The following is a 23,791-nucleotide window of genomic DNA, read 5'->3' as shown; positions in this document are numbered from 1 at the left end:
CTAGTTTGATTATGACTAGGGAAACCTTGTTAATTGCCATCTGCCTTAACCAAAGATGCAGAGCCTCAAAGTTAATTTTATTATCAAAGTACATATATGTCACCATATACAACCCTAAGATTCATTTTTTGGGCATACTCAATAAATCTGTAAAATAATAACCATCACGGAATCAATGAAAGACCACCCGACTAGGGCATTCAACCAGAGTGCAGAAGTCAACAAAATCCAAATACAAAAAAAGGAAATAGTGTTAATGAATAAATAAGTATGACATTCATCACAAATTTTCCACTGGCCGGTAATGCCCCTGATGTATTTGGCTCAGCTACCCACTCTCGCTGCTGCCAGCAGGTCAGGACTCAGAACGTCAGGCTCAACAACAGTTACTGCCACTCACCCACCAGGCTCTTGAACAAAAGAGGATGACTACATGCATCCATTGAGATGTTTCCACAACCAATGACCTCATTTTAAGGACTCTTTATCATGTAATTTCATGCTCTCATTATTTATTGCTGTTTACTCACAGTTGCATTTGTTCAGTTTGTTGTCTTCTGCACTCTGGTTGATCTTTCATTGGTCCTAGCAACACACACAAAATGCTGGAGGAACTCAGCAGGCCAGGCAGCCTCTATGGAAAAGAGTAAACAGTTGACATTTCCGGCCGAGACCCTTCATCAGGACTGGGGGAAAAAATGAGAAGTTAGAGCAAGAAGGTGGGGGTAGAGGATGAAGAACTACAAGATCGTAGGTGATAGGTGAAACCAGGAAAGGGGGAGAGGTGGAGTAAAGAGCTGGGAAGCTGATAGCAGGGGTTAGAAGGCCATGGAAGAAAGGGAAAGGGGGAGGAGCACCAGAGGGAGGTGATGGACAGGTAAGGAGGTGAGGTGAGAGAGGGAAACGGGAATGGTGAAGGGGGGAGTGTGAAATGTCTTTAGCTCGAGAAATCACTGTTCATGCCATCAGGTGTTTCATTGATCCTGTTATGGCTACTATTCTATAGATTTGCTGAGTATGCCCCCAGGAAAAAGAATCTCAGAGTTGAGTGTGGTGACATATATGTACTTTGATAATAAAATTTACTTTGAACTGTGATTTGCTACACTGCAACCATTTCTCACCTTGCTGCAGATTTAAGAAGCTGCCTACAGGAAGGCATCATAAACGGCTTTAGTAAAAGGAAAGGCAGTTGCATGATGTTTCATGTGTTATTTAATTATGATTGAAACCTGAGCATAAAAATAAGAGTTAAAGTAAGCAGTTTGGAGCCTGCTCCTCCATTCTATAAAGTCATGGCTAAATGTTCTACCTGAATTCCTTTTCCCTACCAAAACACCAACATTAATCTACAAGGAATTAAATACTTCCAGTACCTTTTATAGTCAGTTCATAAGTCTGTGTGAATGATGAATTTCAGGGTTGTATACTACATACATTGATAATAAATGTACTTTGAATCTTGAATCTTTGATTATAGAACACAGGCTGTGTTACAGACAACTGTTTTGATGCTCCAGACTCGAGCGAGATCACTCAGGTTTTCTGTTTTTGTTTCCCCAGCTGCTCTGGTGTCAACGTCATTTCCTCCTACCTCCATGAGCGCCTACAGCCTGAGCTCCCTGAATATGGGGACCCTACCTCGCAACCTCTATCCAACAAGTCCACGAGGAACTCTGATGAGAAGGAAATTGAAAAAGAAAGACCACAAGAGCTCTTGTATGTGACAGGTCCAGTGTAAAAATTACTGATGAATTGTAGGTGAAAATACCGCACTAATGTAATTTAACCACGGGGGAAGTAAATGATCTACACCTCCAAATGTTATAATTTTTTGTTTGATTTACTCTAGCATGTTTTATTTAATTCTGATGCCTTCTGTTAATTGTTCAATCAAATATCAGGAACAATTTAACTTGGAGACGACAAAAAATTTGGTTGTAAATCTGTCTGAATTGTCTGCTATATTTTGAATGCAACAAGCGTGCCAGTAAGATGTACTTTTATTTCTTAGCTATTTTGACTTGTTCTTAGAAAAGATTTACAAGTCAACTGAGTCAAAACTCCTAAGGGTTGTGAAAAGAACATTTATATTTCTTCTAATCAGATTTGGTTGATTTCTTACAACTTGGTAATTCTGCTCAAAATGCCAGAAAGTCAATAAAATACAATAAAATAGACAATGTTTATATGAGATGGGAAAGGAGTTTAGGGGATATAGGATGAGGCAGGTAAATGTGACTTGAGTTGTTTACCACTTGAAAGATAGAGCCCAACATGGTCTAGTTGAGCCACGTGACCTTTTCATGTCCTGTAACTTTTATGCAGAAGTTTCTTTTTCATATATAGGAGGTGCAGCTTGAGTAATATGTACTTTCTTATCATTTGCTGATGCAACAAACGTTTTAAAAAGCTTGCAATTACAATGACTGTTACAAAAGCAGAGACTGACGGTTTCTCCAACAACATCATATTAGTTATGTACACGGACCCAGAAGTGATACCCACCACTGTCTTTTCACAGTGTCTTTAGCCTCCAGCACGGTTGGTTCTGCCGGACAGATTGTTCACACAGAAACTGCGGAAGTGGTTCTAACCAGTGACCCAATCGTCGGGTTTGGAATTCAGCTCCAGGGAGGTGTTTTTGCCACAGAGACCTTGTCTTCCCCACCACTGATCGCATACATTGAACCTGACAGCCCAGCAGAAAGGTGAGACTTGGAGCTTTATGATTTTTTTTGCAAATACTCTTCTCTGCTCGAGAGGATATCTAATCAAGACATTTTACAATTAATTAGAGGATGTTAATTTACAGTTGTCAGATTGAAGAATGTTCCATGTTCTACCTCTCAGTGCTCTTAATTGACAATTAGTACAATACCAAGATATGTCACTTTTATTTACCACGAGCTATATCAGATAGAAGGTTATGTTAACCATATTGAAGATCATATTTTTCTGCTGTGATTTTTAAAAATTCCATTAGGATTTATTTTTTAAAACATATACGTCTTAGTTTGATTTAAGTATGCTGTTCAAGTTAAAACTTCATCTCCATGTTATTTCCACTGTTTATTAACATATTTAGTATATTCCTTATAGTGCAAATCTTGCAGAATTGAGTAAAGATCAGAATTCTCTGTGGTTCTGAAATAGGAATGAGGCCGTGATGTGTTGTTTGAAAATACGCTCACTCAAACATCTTTATCATCCCTGTAATGTGTTTCGGCATGGCATCCATCATGCTGCCGTGTATCAAAGCCAAATACAAATATAGGACAGATTTTCAGTTCACTGTGTATCTTATATACTGAGCACTGATGAACTCCTCTTCACGTTCACCACCATCATGGAAGGAAGCATTTGTCTTCTCAATTTTGCCCCCTTTTTCACCTAACAAGGTGACTTGCTTAAGAACAGAGGAGAAAAGAGATTGTATGGCTCGTTGAGCACAGTGCCATGCATTAAAGTCCAATATTCAAGTGCATCTTCCAACCTAATCCACTTGATTTCATTAAGAATTAAAGAACTAAATTATTTACAAATTAAATTATCTATCGTTTCATTTATGTTGACTGCAGTAGCCATTAACATTGGGTATTACTTAGCACGCTAAAGACAAGCTTTCATTGTTATCCAGCACCGCATTCTTGTTGCTTTGAGTAATGATAATAACGTTCCATTCTATTCATCAGCTTTCTTTTAAATTTGCCAAGGCATGTGCAGTTCCAGCAGACCACTTGGGTGCCACCCAATAATATGGTACAATTAGATGTCGTAATGGAGTTCCAGGTGAAGACCCAGAGCTTGATAAATGAATTGATAATACTTACAGCCCTTTTATTTAATGTCTCTTGCTGCTACTACATCTTCAAAAGATGTTTGACACCAGAAGGGAATTTATTTTAAATCCCTCTTCTCTTTTAATCATTCTCTTTCATCCATAGTACTTGAGATCAAACTATAAACATATAAAAGCATTATGGTTTGATAGCCTTTGACAGCATTGTCCTATTTTAAAACAGATGGATACTCATCCCTGCTTTTGCTCAAACCTCTGTGATACTAACAGCATATTATTACTGCTTTGACACTTTTACAAATTCTAGGTTTAATTGTACCCAATTACTCGGGCCCTTAGCTCCCAGACCTCCCATCTCCATGGTCCTCTGAAGTCAATGGTATGGTTGGAATTCATCAAAGCTCCTGCAATTCATTGTATCCTCTGTACAGTGGATTGGCCTATACAGCAGGTTTAAAAGTACTGCTATATATATTTGTTTTTGCCAAGTTAGATCCAAGAGCTAGATGGTTAATAGGTGGAGAAGACATGTTGGGCGAATTTTTTTTTTTATTAAGTGCAGTCGTGAACAATAGCCGGATCAGAAATGCTGATTAAGTCAACTAGTTCCCAAAGAGAACTCTGATAGGCCAATCAGATGGTTCACTGCTGCTCAGCGATAGAACACAAAAAAACCATATGTACAATTAAGAAACATTAAAATGGCCTAATTCTGCTCATTTGCCCTTAAGATCATTTGTCCTATGGTCTTAAGGACTTTTGATGAGCCGGAGGTGGAAGATTACAGGAGGATCGGCAGGATTGTGGAGTTGACATTACAATTAAATCGGCCGTGATCTTGAATGATGGAGTAGGCCAGAGGGTCTGAGGGACCGAGTACTTCTAATTGGTTTGTGTTCAAATGTTGCACTCTGCCACTATAATTGACTTAAGCTGTCAGTGTGTATTAGTTTCTTATCCTACATCAGCAATAAATGTGATATAAAAAGTGTTCTCACTGTGTAAATTGGTTCCCCCTTTGCTAGCTTTGATTATTTCTGCTCGTTTTCTAATACTTTTCTCATGGCTGGGGGGAAATGTCAGTCTGTATATTCCTATTCGTTCACCTGTTGGTATTCTGGTTCACACTGTGCACTTACAGTATCTCTGTGCATCATATGCTTGTACCCTGTCTGCCTTTGAAATCTATTTTAAACTGGTGTCCTCGGTTTCACTGACAGTAATTTGTATAGCAATGACTCTGGGTATTGATTTAACAACTGCTGTCTTGTTTCCAAGAGTTATCTGTCAGAGAGGCTTATTGGTTTATCTGTAGCTTGAGATTATGTTTCTAAAAGTTCCACCATCTAAATGCAAAATACTGACCATGATGGAATCTGAAATAAAAGTTTTAAAAAGGGCTGAAACTACTTAGCAGGTTGTTCAGCATCTTGGTAGTGAGAAGCACTTTTAATGCTTTGTGTCAATAACTAATGATCTGAAATATCAGTCATTTTTTCTGAACTTGTGGCGAGCTACGTCTGTTAAGTCCGTGATAGTTCCCGAGAATCCATCAGTATTATATCCACACTCTTTGTCCCTGTTTTCTCTCACATTCCCATCACCTTTCCTTTGTAATTATTTATTGAGATACTAAAGTTGATAACGCGACCCGCTGTCTCCTGGTCGAAGGCGCCCACCACGTAGTAATACCTGGTGGCGTCTGAGACAATTTGCCTGACCTGGAACTGGGCCTCCGCTTGCTCAAACCAGACCAGGGGTTGGGTGGTCCAGAAGGTCGGTAGTTTAAGGGAAACTGTATTCTGCAGAGCAGAGTCCTTCATGTCGGGTCCAAATGCCATTGGACCATCGGGGTCACCGATGTGGTCGAGCTGATACGCGACAACACACTGACTTGAGTGGGTCGGGTTGAACCGTTTACTGTTTTGAATTGGCGTGCGCTTAAGTACCCGCTCCCAGCAACCCCCGCTCTCTGCGGGGCAGAAGCGGCGTCAGCTTCCGGGCCGAGGTCTGCCCCGCGCTCAGATTCCTCTCGGTTGCCGCGGGCTGCAGGTTTGCTGGCGACTGCTGGAGCCGGTTCACTTGCTGCATGGGCGACCCGCCACAATACAACACAGAACTGGCCCTTCCGGCCTCTCAAACCACATCGCCCAGCAATGCCCCCCCCCCCAACGCCCGATTTAACCCGAGCCTAATCATGGGACAATTTACAATGACCAATTAACCTAGCAACCGGTACATCTTTGGATTGTGGGAGGAAACTGAAGCACCTGGAGGAAACCCACGCGGTTACGGGGGAAGAACGTATGAACTCCTTACACGCGGTGGCGGGATTTGAAGTGTTGCTGGCAGTAAAACATAGTGCTAACCACCACGCTACCGTGCCACTCCCCCCCCTTTGCTTGTTTTAGCACGTGCTTACACAAAAGGGTAATTTACTGTATCTAATTAATCTACCTGCACATATCTGGGACGCAGAGAGAAACCAGAGCATCCAGCAGAAACTCCCGTGGTCACAGAGCGTTAAAACCCACACAGACTGCCAGCAGGGTTCAACTTGAGTGCCTGGAGTGTGTGGTGGCAGGGCTAACTGCTGGGTCAGTTTGCTGCCCTTGCTCAGGTTTGCACCTAATTTTGAAGGCATGCTTTTCCTGATTTAGTTCAGAGTGCTACTTATTTTGCCTGTTTGCTCTAAGAGCAAGGCAGGAATATTGTCTGTATATAATGTACCTTGACAAAAGTGTTCATTGTAGACACAAGGTCCTTAATTTCCTCTTACTAGTGAGTGAGAGAGCCTGCTGTGATGTCGAAGTGTTAGGACACTCAGTCGTTTTTGATCACAGTCTCTCGAGGCTTGCTATTGCAAAGTGGGTGGGCGGGGTCAATGTTTGCTAAAGTAAGGAGGGAGTGGGGAGGATTAATGCTTCTGCTGCTGCTTGTGCATGGGAGGGAGGATTTTGGGGTTCTAAAAATTTTCTGCCATTCACTTTTGGGGTTTTTCTCTCCTCTTCATGGATGTCTGCAAAAAGTAAAGATTTCAGCATGTATACTGTATAGATTGTCTGATATTAAATTGAACGATTGAAACCATTGGCAAGGAAGGCTGTATTATCCCCTTTGAGTGCTGGTCATGTTTTGCTTGCTGTATACATACATCTATTGATGCTTCTGGACACATCTTCAGTGATGTTCCTGGAATCATCGGGTGTTTCGGGTCTTTCGACATCATACAACCTCCTCCAGGTGACTCAGCCGGGGCTGATCAGACCCCAGCTTGTGTCCAGATGGCTAGCTACTTATGACTGCCTGGCTCCCCTCTTTGGAGCCACAGCCATCTTGAGACCCTCTCTGCCGCATCGGTGGTACTGCGGATGGCTCTCCTCTTCCTCTCTCCCTCAATGCCCAAAATGCTGAAGGCTCTAACTAAAGAACGGGCTACAAATCCCCTACAACCAACCTCCACTAGGAGGCACCTCGCTTTCCATCCAGCCTGCTGAACATCTTCATCAAACTGCTTCCACAGTGAAGTCATGTTAGCTGCAGGCCATTTGATCCGCCTCCTGTTAGACTTCATGTTCGAGGGATTAGTTTGCAACACTTGGAGGTCCCGGGCACTATGGGTTTAAACTGTCCAGTATTAGTTTTTAATTCTTCTTGCACTATGTCAGTTCTCATCAAGTTTCACAGAAGAGCAATAGAAATTAATTCATTCAATTATCCAAGTTAATTTAACTAATTATTGTTTATTAACATCATTGATATGTAGTGATTTATACATTATGATAATGATGGATTAAGGTGTTAAAGAGAAATATCCAGTAAAACACTAATTTACCACTAATTATGTAGTAATTTTAAATTTAGAGTTGAGGTCAGCGTCTGAGGTTTATATAAATTGATGGAATTGATTTAGGAGTAAACTCCTGTGCTGGCAAGTCAAATCACATTTTAAAAAAGGCTTTTATTCTGTAGACATGTAGATGGCTGGTGTTTCCAGAACTTGCATGACTTGCCTTTATGAGTAGCATGCAATCACTGGTTACCATGCCATCCTTTGAGACGCTGATGGTAAGATTCAAAATCATGAGTTGGGATCTGTGGAAGTGCTGCCAATTCCTCCTGATCCTCTGCTCCTGGGTAAGTTCACCTTGCATGCCAACAGATGTATTTAAATTATCCTGCATCAATTAATTCTTTTTTTGGTCTTGAAAAGCTTCTTCACTTAATATGCCTGGAACTAGCTGACACAACTAAATTCCATAGTAATTTTTTCCTTTGCCGGGTGGTGACCCGGCAGTTTTATTAAAATCGCATCAAGGAATCTCTGGTCAAGATGAAGAACCTTCTGCTATTCTGTTTCATCCTGTACGATGCTGTAGCAACGTTAGGTTTTGAATAAATTGTGGCAATGAAATACAGCACTGAAGCAGAATCCAGTATGAGGTGATGAAAAGCCTAGTGGTGCAAGGCGTCACAAAGGAATCAGTGTACTGTCGTTTGTAATCCAATCAGCGTGCTCTTTCAATGGGTATATTCAAGACTCAAATCGATGGATCTCAGCTCATCAAGGGATTTGGTGAAGGGGAAGAAAATAAAGTTGCTGTGCAGGATTGATGAGTCTGACTGATGGACTCATAAAATATACTCCTGAAGCAACTACTGACGTTCTAGAACCAAAAGTCTCTGTAATTTTCCCTGTCCGCTACTTTCTTCTTCAGCATTTCTCCTATAGATTTTTCTTTCTTACGCGCTGGTCTTTGCAGCTCTCCACATTGAATTTCAATGGCCCTATACCTACCCCACTCCTAATTAGATTCACATTCTACACTCATCTAACTTGCTCTGTCATTTGTTTAGCTGCTTGTATTTCATCAGCAGAACCTCTTTCCTTGTTCTTCTTACGCCATTGGTACTCATGTGGACCACAACAAATGGATCTTTCCCCTCCCTCCCATTCGAAATTCCTCAGCTGTTCAGATGAGATATCCCAACCTGGGCACCAGGCAGATAACAGAGCTCTGGACTCTCAATCCTCGAGAGTCTGTTTCCCTGACTGTACAACTACAATTACTCTACAGCTACATCCAATTATAACTAATTTCTCTTCTCCCTCCCCTCTCCTGAGTGGCACTCTGAACCACATTGCCTATCCTCCCTATAGCCCTCACTCTGATCCTCTCATGGAGCAACAATCTCAGTCCTGCTGAGCAAGTTCAAGGGCTGAGGCATGTCTTACAGTACCTCTTCGACCCGCTTACCTGCCTCTCTCACGGTCACGCCCACTTGTCCCTGGATTTGAAGAACGTAGTTAATCTATTGGATGTGACTGCCTCCTGAAACACAGGGTCCAGGTAATTCTCTTCTCTGATGTGTCATGGTGTTTGAAGCTCAGATCTCAGGTCATCAGCTTTGAGCCTGAGTTCCTAGAGCAGCCAATGCTTGCTGTAAGTCTGGTCACCAGGACCCAAAATGGGGTACACCAGCTCCCACGTCATGCAGCTACAATTTGTCACCTGATCCTACATCCCTACTTTATTCATTAGTTGTAACTTGGTATCTTTTTAGTTAACTACTATAAAGAAAAACAAATTTACTTTAACCTGCTGTTTACATTTACTTCCTTGCTAAACCCGCTCGAGCCAAAGCCTCCGACCTCAGACTTCTACACTGAAGATCTCACACAATGGCCTCCAGGACTGAGGCTTCTTCATTTTGAGCCAAAGCCTCAGTTCTCCACCCTAACTCTGTCCATTCCATCAATTGCCTGTCCACTTACGCCTAAGCTCCTTTTCACTGGCCCTTGCCAATTGCCTAATAACCCAGTCAATCCCAAACTCACAGCAAGTAATGGCTACAAGGGTCAGAAGATTTGTATTGTTGAAGATTTCTCATCGGAAGTTATGGAAGAACGTGCTGAGTTTTAAAACGTTATGGCAGAACTTTATAGCAAAAACTTCAAGCCTTCTCTTCGCTATCCGGCTCAGCTGAGAATTACAAGGCAAAGAAATGGTTTCTTATAAACGAAGAGGCTCAGGAATTTTTAGACTTAGAAATATAACTGTTTAATATTTTTCAGTATGAACAATTGCTTCTTTTGTTTGGTAAAACTGTATAAGCTTATTTTTACTGCATTTTGCTTTGGCTTGGTTGGAACAGTAATCAACCTTGAATTCTTTGCAGCGGTTTCAGCAGGCTTTTCTGGGGGATGATATTAGTGGGGGTAGGCGTCAGCTACCTTTTGGCTGATTTTCTCTCTTTGGTGGGGGGGATGGGGAGTTTTTTTTTCTTGAAGCTGATTTGGAAATATAGTCAACTCTGTTGCCTAGTTACCATATCTGAAGGTTTATTGTTTGGGTTTAATATACATTCTTCTGATTGTTACTTTAACTTTTCTTATAAATAGTTTTAAAATGGATCAAAGTATTAATTTACTTAGTTTTAATGTGAAAGGGCTCAATCACCCAGTGAAAAGAAATAAGATTTTTGCCTTTATTAAAAAACTTAAGGTACCAATTGTTTTTCTTCAAGAAACTCATGTACGTAAATGTGACAATTCATGCCTTTTTAATCAATGGAGAGAGTCTCATTTCCATTCTTCATTTCAGGCCAAAGCCAGAGAGTTTTGATCCTTATAGATAATAAAGTTTCCTTTGTTCAACATAAAGTAATTTCTGATACTAATGGACATTTTGTTATAGTATCGGGGAAGCTAGATGACAGATTAATGGTATTTGCCAATGTGTATGCTCCGAATATAGATGACCCAGGCTTCTTTGAGCGTTTTTTTTTTCATTTTTGCCAGATTTGAGTCTGTATTCATTGGTGATAGGAGGAGATTTTAATTGTTGTTTAGATCCAGCTTTAGATCATTCATCTTCTAAACTAGTGATACCAAATAAATCAGCTATGTTTATTAAATCTTTTCTAATGAAATGTGGTATTGTTGATGTTTGACATTTTTTTCATCCAGTAGACAGGGAATATTCGTTTTTCTTTCATGTCCATCATACATATTCTGGGATTGATTACTTTTTTTTGATAGCCAAATGATTCCATTAGTTCGATCCTGTGAATATAAAGAGATTGTTGTCTCAGATCATTCTCCTGTGCTCTTATCTTTAAACCTTCCTGGCCTTCTTTAAACAAACCGGTTTTGGCGTTTTAATCTAACTTTGTTATCTGATAAAGATTTTTTTAAGCTTATGGAGAAACAAATTACTCTTTTTTTTAAGAGAATTCGTTAGAGGAGACTTCTAGTCTTATCAGATGGGATGCCTTTAAGGCGTATACTAGAGGTGAAATTATTTCTTATACTGCAAGTATTAAGAAAAAAGCTAATAAAGAGAGAAGTGATTTAGCTAACCAGTTGAAACAATTAGACCAACAGTATACCTTGGTTCCAGATCCTGCTTTATATAAAAGGTGTGTTGAAATTAAAACTAAATATGATCTCCTTTTAACTTATCCAATTGAACTCAACTCCTAAAAGATAAAAGTCAATTTTATATTCATGGAGACAAAACAGGTAAATTATTGGCTAATCAAATTAAAACCTTTATAGCTAAACAGCAGATTAAAGAAATATGTAAAGCTAACGGTGCTAGGACAATTGATCATTTAGAAATAAATAATACTTCTAGAGAATTTTATTCTCGACTCTATAGCTCTGACTCTCCTAAGGATAACACTATAATGAACAATATTTTAGACCAATTAAACATTCCCACAATCTCTGTTGACAACAGAAAGCAGTTAGAACAGCCTATTTCTTTTGAGGAAATTGTCAAGGCTGTGCGCTCATTGCACTCGAGGAAAGCTCCGGGTCCAAATGGATTTTCTAGAGAGTTCTATAAGACCTTTTCCTCACTGCTTATACCTCATTTATGTTCAGTTTTTTCGGATTCATTTAAGTCGGGCAGGCTGCCTTAATCTTTCTATGAGGCTTCCATTTTGCTTATCCTCAAAAAGAATAAGGATCCAATTGAATGCTCTTCCTATAGACCAATTTCTTTACTTAAAGTTGATACTAAGATTCTATCTAAAGTTCTGGACCATAGGATTGAAAATATTTTACCATCTATCATTTCTGATAATCAGAGTGGATCTATCAAAAATCGATATTCTTATTTTAATATCCGTGGTTTATTAAATGTTATCTATTCTCCTTCTCAGGAGATGTCGGAATATGTGGTATCCCTAGACGCTGAGAAGGCTTTTGACAGAGTTGAATGGAATTATTTATTTAAAATTTTAGAAAAATTCAATTTTGGACCTGATTTCATTCAATGGATTAAATTATTTAGCTCCCTCCGCTAGGGTTATTACTAATTCTCAGAACTCCAAACCATTTAAGCTTCAACGTGGCACCAGACAAGGCTGTCCGTTAAGTCCTTTGCGTTTTGATCTGGCTTTAGAACTCTTAGCCATAGCCTTTCAAGAATCTAATGATATCACTGGTATTTTAAGGAGAGGCACTATCCACAAAGTTTCACTTTACGCTGATGATATATTGCTCTTTATTTCTAATGTCGAGACTTCATTATCCCATGCGCTTTCTTTACTCTCCTGTTTTAGCCAGTTCTCAGGTTATAAACTGAATTTACATAAGAGCGAACTTTTTCCTTTGAATAATTGGATATCAACTAATTATAACCTTCCTTTTAAAATTGTAAGAAACTAATTTACTTACTTAGTTATAACAATTACTAAAAATTATAAGTGCTTATTTAAAGAAAGTTTTCTTACCCTATTGAATTATGTAAAAAGGACGCTGGCAAATTGGTCGCCTCTTTCGTTATCATTGATTGGTCGAATTAATTCTATTAAAATGAATATTTTACCTAAATTTATATATCTTTTTCAGGCATTACCTGTTTTTATCCCTAAATCTTTTTTTGATTCTCTTGATTCTATTATATCATCCTATATATGGAAAAATAAGTGTTCTAGACTAAACAAAATTCATCTTCAGAAAGCTATAAAGAATGGAGGACTAGCTTTACCAGACTTTAGGTTTTATTATTGGGCAGTTAATATACGTAATCTTACATTTTGGTTATATTACATTAATCGTGAGGATTGTCTGATGTAGGTTTCTTTAGAAGCTAACTCTGTTAATAAATTTTCTATTATTTCTCTTCTTGGATCCTCACTTCCTTTATCCCTGAATAAATTAACTGACAATTTGGTAGTTAAACATACTATGAGAATTTGGGTACGATTCCAAAAATAGTTTGGTTTATTGAGATTTTCTCTTTTAAGTCTCATTTTTTCTAATTTTTTTTTAAATCTTCTATGATAGATGTGGCTTTTAAAGAATGGGATAGATTAGGTAGTAAATGCTTCCAGGGCTTGTTTGTGGAGTGAAGTCTCCTTTCGTTTGAGCAACTGTCAGCTAAATATAGCTTACCCAGAACTCACTTTTTTTCGATACCTACAAATAGGAGACTTTTTACGGTCTCAAATATGTACATTTCCTAAAATTCCTAATCAGAATCTACTAGATGTAATTTTTAATTTGAAACCTTTTTATAATGGATCTATATCTAATATTTATAATATGTTGTTGAGAAGGAGAAGTGTTCCTTTAGATACTATTAAAAATCTTTGGGAATAGGACTTACAGACTTCAATTTCTGAGGAAACTTGGAATGAAATTTTTAAATTGGTTAACACTTCATCGTTATGCGCTCACCACTCTCTCCTACAATTTAAAGTGGTCCATAGGGCCCACATGACCAAGGATAAGTTGTCTCGCTTTTATTTGGAAATATCTCCTTATTGTGATAAATGTAATAATGGAGAAGCTTCACTCATTCATATGTTTTGGACATGTCCGAGTCTTGAAAAATATTGGAAAGAAGTATTTCAAACCTTCTCGGTACTTTTTAAAGTAAATTTTAAACCTAATCCTTTGACCGCTTTATTTGGTATTGTTGGAGGAAAGAATATTATTTTGGAGAAATTTGATTTGCATATTTTGGCTTTTATTTCTCTTATGGCTAGGAGGGCGCTCTTGCTTAAATGGAAAGATGCGGTCCTGCCCACTCACGTTCAATGGCTGCGTGATGTGATGTCATATTTAAATTTAGACAAGATTCGGTGTTCAATTTCTGAATCTAATCAGGACTTTCAAACATTGTGGGGACCTTTTATGAACTATTTTCAAAACCTTTGATTTGCCGTTAAAGCACAGATGATGGCTATTAATGTACTTTTTTTTCTTTTTTCTTCTTTACGAATCAGCTTTGGTTTTGGTACTGGGTTAGATTTTTTTTTCCATATAATAAATTTACTTTACATCAATATTATGAATTAATCAATTTGTATGAATATAGAGTAAGGAGTTTGTATATGCAATTCAGTGTAATGTATTTGATATATTTCTTTGAACTCTGTATTCTCCTATGTAGAAAATTAATAAAAACTATTGAAAAAGAAAAAGATGTTCTTTGAACAATTCCATGATTTTCTTTGTTTTGTGGCTATCTGGAGAAGACAAGTCTCAGAGTTGTATACTGCATGCATACTTAGATAATAAATGAACCTTTGAGCCTTTGAATTCTTGTACAACCACTCAGAATAAAATGCTGCCCTAGATTCCATGATGGAAAACACAGCATTATAGTTTTTTCTGTGCCTCTTACTGTGAAATAAATGCATTTTGTGAATGCAAGTGATAAATAACAGGACTGATTTTCTCAAAGAAAAATAAATCCTGGAAAAACTCAGCACATCAAACAGCATATGTAGAATGAGAAACAGTAATATCTTAGGTCTGCTATCCTTTGTCAGATCTCCTGCTATATGCCAGCTCCTCTCTCAGAGTAGTCAGTGATTCTTCATAGAAGTCCAGCTTAAGCCTGCAATGAAATCTTTCACTACATTGTTGGCTTCTTTGTGGCACACTTGGGCTCCCCACAGAAATTCCACAGATCTCCTACCTCTTAGATTGGAGCCAAACCAATAGAATTGAAATTAATGGAAAGAATGGCAAAGGGGCTGTATTTGTTTTATTGTTGCTCCTCTCTACACCTTGTGGTGCATTGGGCAGCAACCTTGATGCTTCTCTGGCACTTGTCTGTTTTTTACGAGGCCGAGTTGCTAGCTTGAAGCTCAACCTAGCACAAAAGGGAAAGGTGCAAGGAGCCGGCCAGATTTGAACTCAGGAGCACTCACCCTCAAAGTCTGGTGCAGATGCCACTACACCACCAGCTGGCTATATCAGTTATGGCTATTGATTATTGTATATGTGTATGTTTGAATTCCTTATGCATAAGTTCAAATATTTTAATTTTTCATGGCTTTTAAAAAAAAATGATGCTTCCTGGGTTTGTGTGCAATTTTGGGCTCCTTATTTTAGAAAGGATATACTGACCTTGGAGAGGGTTCAGAGGAGGTTTGCGAGAATGCTTCCAGGAATGAAAGGATTACTGTATGAGGAACGTCCGGCAGCTCTTGGGCTGTATTCCGTGGAGTTCAGCAGAATGGGGGCGGATCTCATAGAAACATTCTGAATGTTAAAAGGCCTGAACAGATTAGATATGGCAAAGTTATTTCCTATGGTAGGGGAGTCTAGGACAAGAGGGCACAACTTCAGGATGGAAGGACTTCCATTTGGAACAGAGATGCAGAGAAATTACTCTAGTCAGAGGGTGGTAAATCTGTTGAATTTGTTACCACGAGCGGCTGTGGAGGCCAAGTCGATGGGTGCATTTAAGGCAGAGATAGATAGGTTCTTGATTAGTCAGGGCGTCAAAGGGTATGGGGAGAAGGCAGGGGAGAGGGGATGACTGGAAGAATTGGATCAGCCATGATTGAATGGTGAAGCAGACTCAATGGGCCAAATGGCCTATTTCTGCTCCTATATCTTGTGGTCTTATGGTTTCTTGAAATGAATAACTGTCAAAAACATTCACAATTTCTCTGACAGCTTTAACAATTAATGACAACATTGTGACCCAAAGGCAGGCAGCAGGTGTTATCAGGATCGGAGGGGGATTTGCGTCAACATTCTTAATTCAAAATGAAACTCCCTATAGCTTTAGTTGCTTAGGAAAAAATATGTACAAGTGTTGTACAGGAACAGAATACTTTGCAATGTCAGCAACACTGAAAGCAATTTCATGAAGATTTTTTTCTGGTTGTTTTTTTTCTGAAGAAAGATAAAATGAGTTAAAAGAAATCATTTACCATTTTTTCTATTAGTAGTATTGATAAAACATGAAAAAATAAGAGCACTAATCTCTCTCCCACCTCCTCCCACTGCCTGCAGTCTTGTGATAGCAATTGTTTACTATTGAACTGTAAACCATCAGTATTCAATGTAAGGAATTGTGTAATTCAGATCTGTAAATCTGGACATAACACAATTTGTTCACTTCTGTTTCCTATTGAAAATTCAATTATGTCCAATGCACAAAAAATGTGTAAAACATTGCCTACAAGGAAGTATTATGGGCTAAATATTTGCTCACGTCTCAAAATTGGCCCAAGATCTGATCACTATTGAGCTTCAGATCTTGTCTTATTTAGTCCAAGGAACTGCAGAATTAAAAGCAATGTGCTGCATATTGTTGGATGGTTACAAATGCATCTTGAATAATTACCATTACAGCAATCCTCTCATGGATCCGAGGATATGTGATCAGAAACGTGACGTTGAGGTATTACTATGGATGATGATGATGATTATGAGGTCTCCGTTGGTCAAGGTCAACCATGCTTGCATCCTGGCTGTCTAGATACGCAAGCTAGGGCAGTACAATATGAAGAGCAAGCTGTTTCCCATGTAGCAAGCTCCCTCTCTCCATGCATCTAACAAACCCAAAAGAATGGCAAAGACCAATAGAGTTTGGCATCTGCAGCATTGCAGGAGTTACCAGTCTGTGTTTAACTTAACTTAGTCATAGTCATACTTTATTGTTCCCGGGGGAAATTGGTTTTTGTTACAGTTGCACCATAAATAATAAATAGTAATAAAACCATAAATAGTTAAATAGTAATATGTAAATTATGCCAGGAAATAAGTCCAGGACCAGCCTATTAGTTCAGGGTGTCTGACCCTCCAAGGGAGGAGTTGTAAAGTTTGATGGCCACAGGCAGGAATGACTTTCTATGACGCTCTGTGTTGCATCTCAGTGGAATGAGTCTCTGGCTGAATGTACTCCTGTGCCCACCCAGTACATTATGTAGTGGATGGGAGACATTGTCCAAGATGGCATGCAACTTAGACAGCATCCTCTTTTCAGACACCACTGTGAGAGAGTCCAGTTCAGTCCCCACAACATCACTGGCCTTACTTAGGGACTCCAGCTCCGGATTTCTTCCTCCGCGTTTACTCCCGAAGCCTTCCCCATGAGTGGGTATAGCCACAAGACAGTGGAGGTTTGAGATCAGAGCTTTACTTCTCCTAGATGAGCTGCCAATTTTGGATAACAAGTCCAATCTGCCAGAAGCGAATGGTTTTAAGGTGCCAGTAATCTGCCCTTTCCCCTTCTCCTGTCAGTAGAAACAGTTCCACTGGACTTAGTAGCTAAGCCACATGTGAAGGCCAGAAGCTAGACTTGGTTGTCAGAGGCTGTTTGAGCCACTTGCCATTGGGAGCATTTAGTAAGTAGTGCGAGCCAATCCCCACCACCACCCTCTGGCTATAACAACTGAAGAAACCATGGAAGTTACTATGAAAGGGACAATGTATTGGTGTTTCACATTGGGTTTTGAATGGTCTGTCAAAAGACCCCAGAGATCCAGGAACTTACTTAAAGTATATGTAATATAACTGCACTTTTTTTCTGGTTTGTGGAAAGGATGACTGTTGACAGAGACATGAGATTCTGTAGATGCTGTAAGTCTTGAGCATCACACACAAAATTCTGGATGAACTCAGTAGGCCTGGCAGTACCTATGGAGGGAAATGATCAGTTGGCATTTCAGCCGAGACTCTTCATCATGAATGCTGCCTGTTCTGCTGAGTTTGTCTCGCATTTTGTCCTCTTGATAGCTCTTATTAGCACTTCCAGCCTACTTAAGGCCTTTATTGGGCTGCTGTCTTGTACTCTATGTAATGACATCTAAAGAATGTCCTTAATGGCTTTTTCGATAAAATTGTCCAGAAAAGTTCAAAGTATGTCACTATACACTACCCTGAGATGTATTTTCTTGCAGGCATTCACAGTAGAACAATGAAATACAATAGAATCAATGAAAAAATACACACAAAGACTAACAACCAACCAATGTGCAAAAGGAAACAAACCGTGCAAATACCAAAAAAACTAATAATAATTAATAGATAAATAAATAATACTGTGATCGTGACTTACCTTAAGACCATAAGATAAAGCTGCAGAGTCAGGCCATTTGGCCCATCGTGTCTACTCTGTTATTTCATCATGGCTGATCCAGTTTTCCTCTCAGCCCCAGTCTTTCTTTCTCTCGTATCCATTCATACCCTGACCGATCAATAATCTATCAGCCTCTGCCTTAGGCATACTCAATGACTTGGCCTCCACGGCCACCTGTGGCAACGAATTCCACAGGCTCGCCACTCTTTGGCTAAAGAAATTCCTCCTCATCTCCATTCTAAATGGACGCCTTGAAAGTGAGTTCATAGGTTGTGCTCAGTGATGTGTCCAGTGCTGAGGTGAGTGAAGTTATCCGCGCTGGTACAAGACATTTTCATTTCACTACCCTTCTGTATTCTCACGTCAGCTGCAAGGGTGTAATGGGCATTGAGCTCGGTCTCCTGGTAAGCTTTCAGCTGCTCTTGTGGAATTTTTCTGACTTTAAAGCAGCAGCTTGAGAACCTGTGTGGTGCTACTGTTCGAAAGACTTACGCTGTGTAAAATGAATCACGCTCCGTAATGGGTAAGAGCAGATGGAGAGCAGCTTTACCGGTACTCAAATGTCATGCACTTGAAGTTCTATCTCGCGTGCTTCCTGAAGTGAGTGTGACAGCCGGTGGTTTTGTTCCTGTGCCTGGCAGGTGTGGGTTGCTGCAGGTGGGAGACCGAATTCTGACCATCAATGGAATCCTGACGGAGGACAGCACGCTGGAGGAAGCCAACCAGCTCCTTCGAGATTGTGTCATCAACAGCAAAGTCACTCTAGAAGTAGAGTTTGATGTTGCAGGTAAACTTGGCAGTGATCATTATGTGAATATCTTGTGATATTTTGACTTATTGCCTGAGGAGAAATGCACACATTTGGGAGGGCTTTGTTTTCAATAGCGAGAAATAATTCTTCCACACGAAGCAGATGTGTGCCTGAAATACTTGCCATCTTATGCTAAATCAATGCTCTGCATTATACAGTGATAAGAAACTTGCAACGTGGAAGGCATGATTTACTTAAGTAATTGAAACAAAAAGCAAAAAATGTAATCATATTGAATGCAACTGGATGTGATTTTCCTCTGATTGTAAAAGTTTAAAAATTAAGAACATGACATTGTTTTTTTTTTATTAACTTGTACATCTTCGGATTGTGCAGTGTTGCACCATTGAAGCTAGCCATTCGACCCTTCCTATGGTGCAGTTGCCAATGTATTCTTTTCAGACCTATCAGTTCCAGTAGATACTCTATAGCAGAGGTACCCAGCCTGAGGTCCACAGGCCACTGGGATAATGGTAAGGGTCCATGGCATAAAAAAAATGGTTACGAACCCCAGCTCTATATGAAGTTGTGCCTTTCTGGAAAGGCAGTGTTGCACTTAAACAATGAATTGTTAGCTTGATATTTTCCGCATGCCAATAACCTCTTTTCAGGAACAGTGTAAGACCATAAGACACTGGAGCAGAATTAGGCCATTCAGCCGATCGAGTCTGCTCCGCCATTCCATCATGGCTGATCCCGGATCCAACTCTACCCCATACGTCAGCCTTTCTGCCATATCCTTTGATGCCCTGACCTTTCAGGAAATAATCAACTTCCACCTTAAATATACCTATGGACTTGGCCTCCACCACATTCTGTGGCAGAGTACTCCATAGATTCACTATTCTGGCTAAAAAAAATTCCTCCTTACCTCTGTTCTATAAGGTTGCTCCATAACTTTGAGGATGCGCCCTCCAGTTCCAGATACCCCCACCATAGGAAACATCCTCTCTGCATCCACACTACAGAATCTAGTCCTTTCAACATTCAGTAGGTTTCAATGAGATCCCCACATATTCTTCTAAATTCCAGTGAGTACAGGCCCAAAGCTGCCAAACGCTCCTCATATGTTATACCCTTTCATTCCTGGAATCATGCTCATGAACGTCCTCTGGACTTTCTCCATTCTGAGATAGGGGGCCTAAAGCAGTTGACAGTACTCCAAGTGCGACCTGACTAGTATCTTATAAAGGCTCAGCATTATCTTCTTGCTTTAATATTCTACTCCCTCCTTGAAATAAATGCCAACATTACATTTGCCTTCTTTATCACAGACTCAACCTGTAAATTAACCTTCTGGAAGTCTTGCATGCAGACTCGTAGGGCCCTTTGCACCTTGGGATGTTTGAACCTTCTCCCCATTTATATAATCCGCACTATTGTACCTTTTGCAAAAATGCATTATCGTACATTTCCCAACATTTGCCACTTCTTTGCCCATTCTTCTAATTTGTCTGCGAACGCATTGCTTCCTCAGCACTATCCACTCTCCACCGACCTTCGTATCATCCACAATCTTTGCCACAAAGCCATCAATTCCATTATCCAAATCATTGAGAAACAATGTGAAAGGTAGTGATCCCAATATTGACCCCTGAGGAACCCCACTAGTCACCAGCGGCCAGCTAGAAAAGACCCCTTTTATTCTCACTCACTGCCTCCTGCTTATCAGCTATTCCTCTCCACGCCAGTATCTTTTCTGTAACGCCATAGAAATGTATCTTGTTCTGCAGCCTCGTGTGGAGCCTTATGAAGATCCAAGTAAATGACATCTACTGCCTCTCCTTTGCCCACCCTGCTTGTTACTTCCTTGAAGATTTGTCAGGCAAAATGTCCCATTACAGAAACTATGATGACTTTGAATTATTTTATCGTTAGTCTCCAAGTACCCCGAAACCTCGTCCTTAATAATGGTCTTCAACATTTTCCCACCCACTGAGGTTTTGGTTAACTAGCCTATAATTTCCTTTCTTTTGTCTTTCTCCCTTCTTAAAGAGTTCAGTGACATTTTCAAACTTTCAGTTCTCTGGGACCATGCCAGAATCAAGTTACCAATGCACCCATTATCTCTTCAGCAACCTCTCTTAGGACTCTGGGATGTAGTCTATTTGGTCCATGCGGCTTTTCCACCGTAAGACCTTTGAGTTTGCCTAACACATTTTCCTTTGTAATAGCAATGGCACTCACTCCTGTTCCCTGACACTCACGGACCTCTGGCACACTGCTAGTGTCTTTCACAGTGAAGACAGATGCAAAGTACCCACTAAGTTCATTTGCCATTTTTCTTGTCCCCCATTACTACCTCACCAGCATCATTTTCCGGTGGTCCAATATCAGCTCTCACCTCCCTTTTACTCTTTATATAACTGAGAAAACTTTTGGTACACTGTCTTATATTATTGGCTAGTTTGCCCTCATACTTCATTATTTCCCTTCTTATTCCTGTGGGCACATGGCCACTTGGTTAAGGCATTGGACTAGCGACCTGAAGGTCGTGAGTTCGAGTCCCAGCCAAGGCAAGGTGTTGTGTCCTTGAGCAAGGTACTTAATCACACATTGCTCTGCGACGACAGCAGTGCCAAGCTGTATGGGTCCTAATGCCCTCCCCTTGGACAACATTGGTGTCGTGGAGCGGAGACTTGCAGCATGGGCAACTGCTGGTCTTCCATCAACCTTGCCCAGGCCTGTGCCCTGGAGAGTAAAGACTTTCCAGGCGCAGATCCATGGTCTCGCAAGACTAACGGATGCCTTCTTATAGCTTTTTAGTTGCTTTTTGTTGGATTTTAAAAGCTTCCCAATCATCCAACTTCCCACTCACTTTTGCTACCTTATATGCCCTTTCCTTGGCTTTTATGCAGTCCTTAACTTCCCTTGTCAGCCACGGTTGCCTGTCACTGCCATTTGAGAACTTCTTCCTCTGTGGGACATATCTATCCTGCGCCTTGTGAACTATTTCCAGAAGCTTCATCCATCTCTTCTCTGCCAGTATCCTCCTCCAATCCACCTGAACAACCTCCTCTCTCATGCCTCTGTAATTCCATTTATTCCATTGTGATAATGATACGTGTGAGTTATGCTTCTCCCTCTTAAATTTCAGTATGAATTCACTCATATTATGATCTCTGCCTCCTAAGGGTTCCTTTACATTAAGTTCCCTAATAAGATCGGGGTTATTACACGACACCCAATCTAAGATGGCCTTTCTCCAAGTAGGCTCAAACACAAGCTGCTCTAAAAAACCATCTCTTAGGCACTCAATTCCCTCTTGTGATCCGACACCAACCTGATTTTCCCAATCCCCTTGCATATTGAAGTCCTCCATTACAATTGTGTCATTACCTTCATTGCATGCCTTTTCCAACTCTCTTTGCAATCTCAACCTACATCTTGGCTACTATATGGAAGGCTATATATGATTCCCATAATGGTTTTTCACCCTTGCAGTTTCTCAACTCCACCCACAGAGATTCAACATTCTTTGACCCTATGTCACTAATGGCACTGTAGATGTGGGAAGATATACTTTCATGAAAATCAGTTCAGATCAATTCACTAAGTTACTTCCTTGGATACAGAGACTGATTTTCAAGAAAAGGTTGAGCAGTTTGTGCTGATCGACATTGGAGTTTAGAAGCACAGTGTGTGATTGTAGTGAGGCAGGAGATCCTGAGAGGTTTGACAAGGTAGAAGCCGTGAGAATATCTCCATCTCTGGTGCAGTAAAGATCCAGGGACTCAGTTTCAGAATTAGTGGTTATCCATTTATGACAGGGATGAGGAAGAATTTCTTCTCTGAGGGCTATAAGTTATAAGTTACTCTCTACCCCAGAGGTTTATGAGACCAATTAAGTCAGATTTGTTTTGGTCCGTAAGAGACTCAAGGATTATAGAGAACAGGCAGGGCAGTGGATTTGATAAACACAAGAAATTCTGCAGATGCTGGGAATCCAGAGTACAGTCTGGAAGAACTCAGCTGCCTGACCTGAGAGGATGCTTCAGGCTGAGGCCTTTCATCAGGACAGTGGATATGACGTAATGTTTCAACACTAGGCTTCAGCAAAGACTTAAAGTAAATTCCAGACCAACATAAGTATCCTAATGTTTCAGAAGAGGGATCATCATTTTACGTAGGAGTTCATGAGACCTGTGGAATTTTGGAAGTCAGAGGATGGCAGGACAACAGGAAAGTTTTGGTGTAGGCCTCTCTGGAAGTAACTAAAATAGTCATAGATGGTTTAACGATAGAAGGTTTGAGAAGTAGAGCTGAAGTGGGGGAGACGTTGTCGCTGTTGATAAAGGTAAAAAAATAAGTCCAAGAGTAAATTTATTATCACATATAATTCACTATATGCAACCTTGAGATTAATCTTCTTGTGGGCATGGTTAATAAATCCATAATAAAATAATAACCACAATTGAATCAATAAAAGACCGCACTGTATAACTACAAAAAGAAAGAAATCATAATAAATAAATAAGCAATAAGTATCAAGAACACGTGGTGAAGAAGTGAGTCTGTTGACTGTGGGGCTAGTGAAATTGAGTTGTCCCCTTTGATTCACGAGCCTTGTGGTTGCGGGGTAATAACTGTTCCTGAACCGGGTGCTGTGAGTTCTGAGGCTCCTGTACCTTCTTCCTAATGGCAGCAGTGAGAAGGAAGCATGACCTGGGTAGTGGGGGTCCCAGCTTTCCTACAATAATGCTCTGTGTAGATGCCCTCAATGATGAGGAGGGTTTTACCCATGATGATCTGGGCTGTATCCATTCATTTTTGCAGGATTTTCTGTCCAGGGGCTTTGGTGTTTCCATACCAGGCTGTGATGTACCCAGTCAG

General features: G+C 40.1%; 1 protein-coding gene across 3 annotated transcripts in view; it reads left to right on the top strand.

The window, feature by feature from the left end:
• grip1 (glutamate receptor interacting protein 1) overlaps nt 1–23,791 on the top strand; it is a 344,038-nt gene that overhangs the window by 267,626 nt on the left and 52,621 nt on the right. For all 3 annotated transcript variants that reach the window (XM_072267520.1, XM_072267518.1, XM_072267519.1), the window contains 3 exons: nt 1,564–1,719; nt 2,525–2,711; nt 18,789–18,934. In XM_072267520.1, the coding sequence (XP_072123621.1) occupies nt 1,564–1,719; nt 2,525–2,711; nt 18,789–18,934 (489 nt within the window). The remainder of the gene's footprint in view (nt 1–1,563; nt 1,720–2,524; nt 2,712–18,788; nt 18,935–23,791) is intronic.

The sequence above is a fragment of the Mobula birostris genome, chromosome 9 (genome assembly GCF_030028105.1).
Source record: "Mobula birostris isolate sMobBir1 chromosome 9, sMobBir1.hap1, whole genome shotgun sequence".
Lineage (NCBI taxonomy): Eukaryota > Metazoa > Chordata > Chondrichthyes > Myliobatiformes > Myliobatidae > Mobula > Mobula birostris.
The sequence above is the reverse complement of the archived record's forward strand: the minus strand, read 5'-3'. Positions and strand labels throughout refer to the sequence as shown.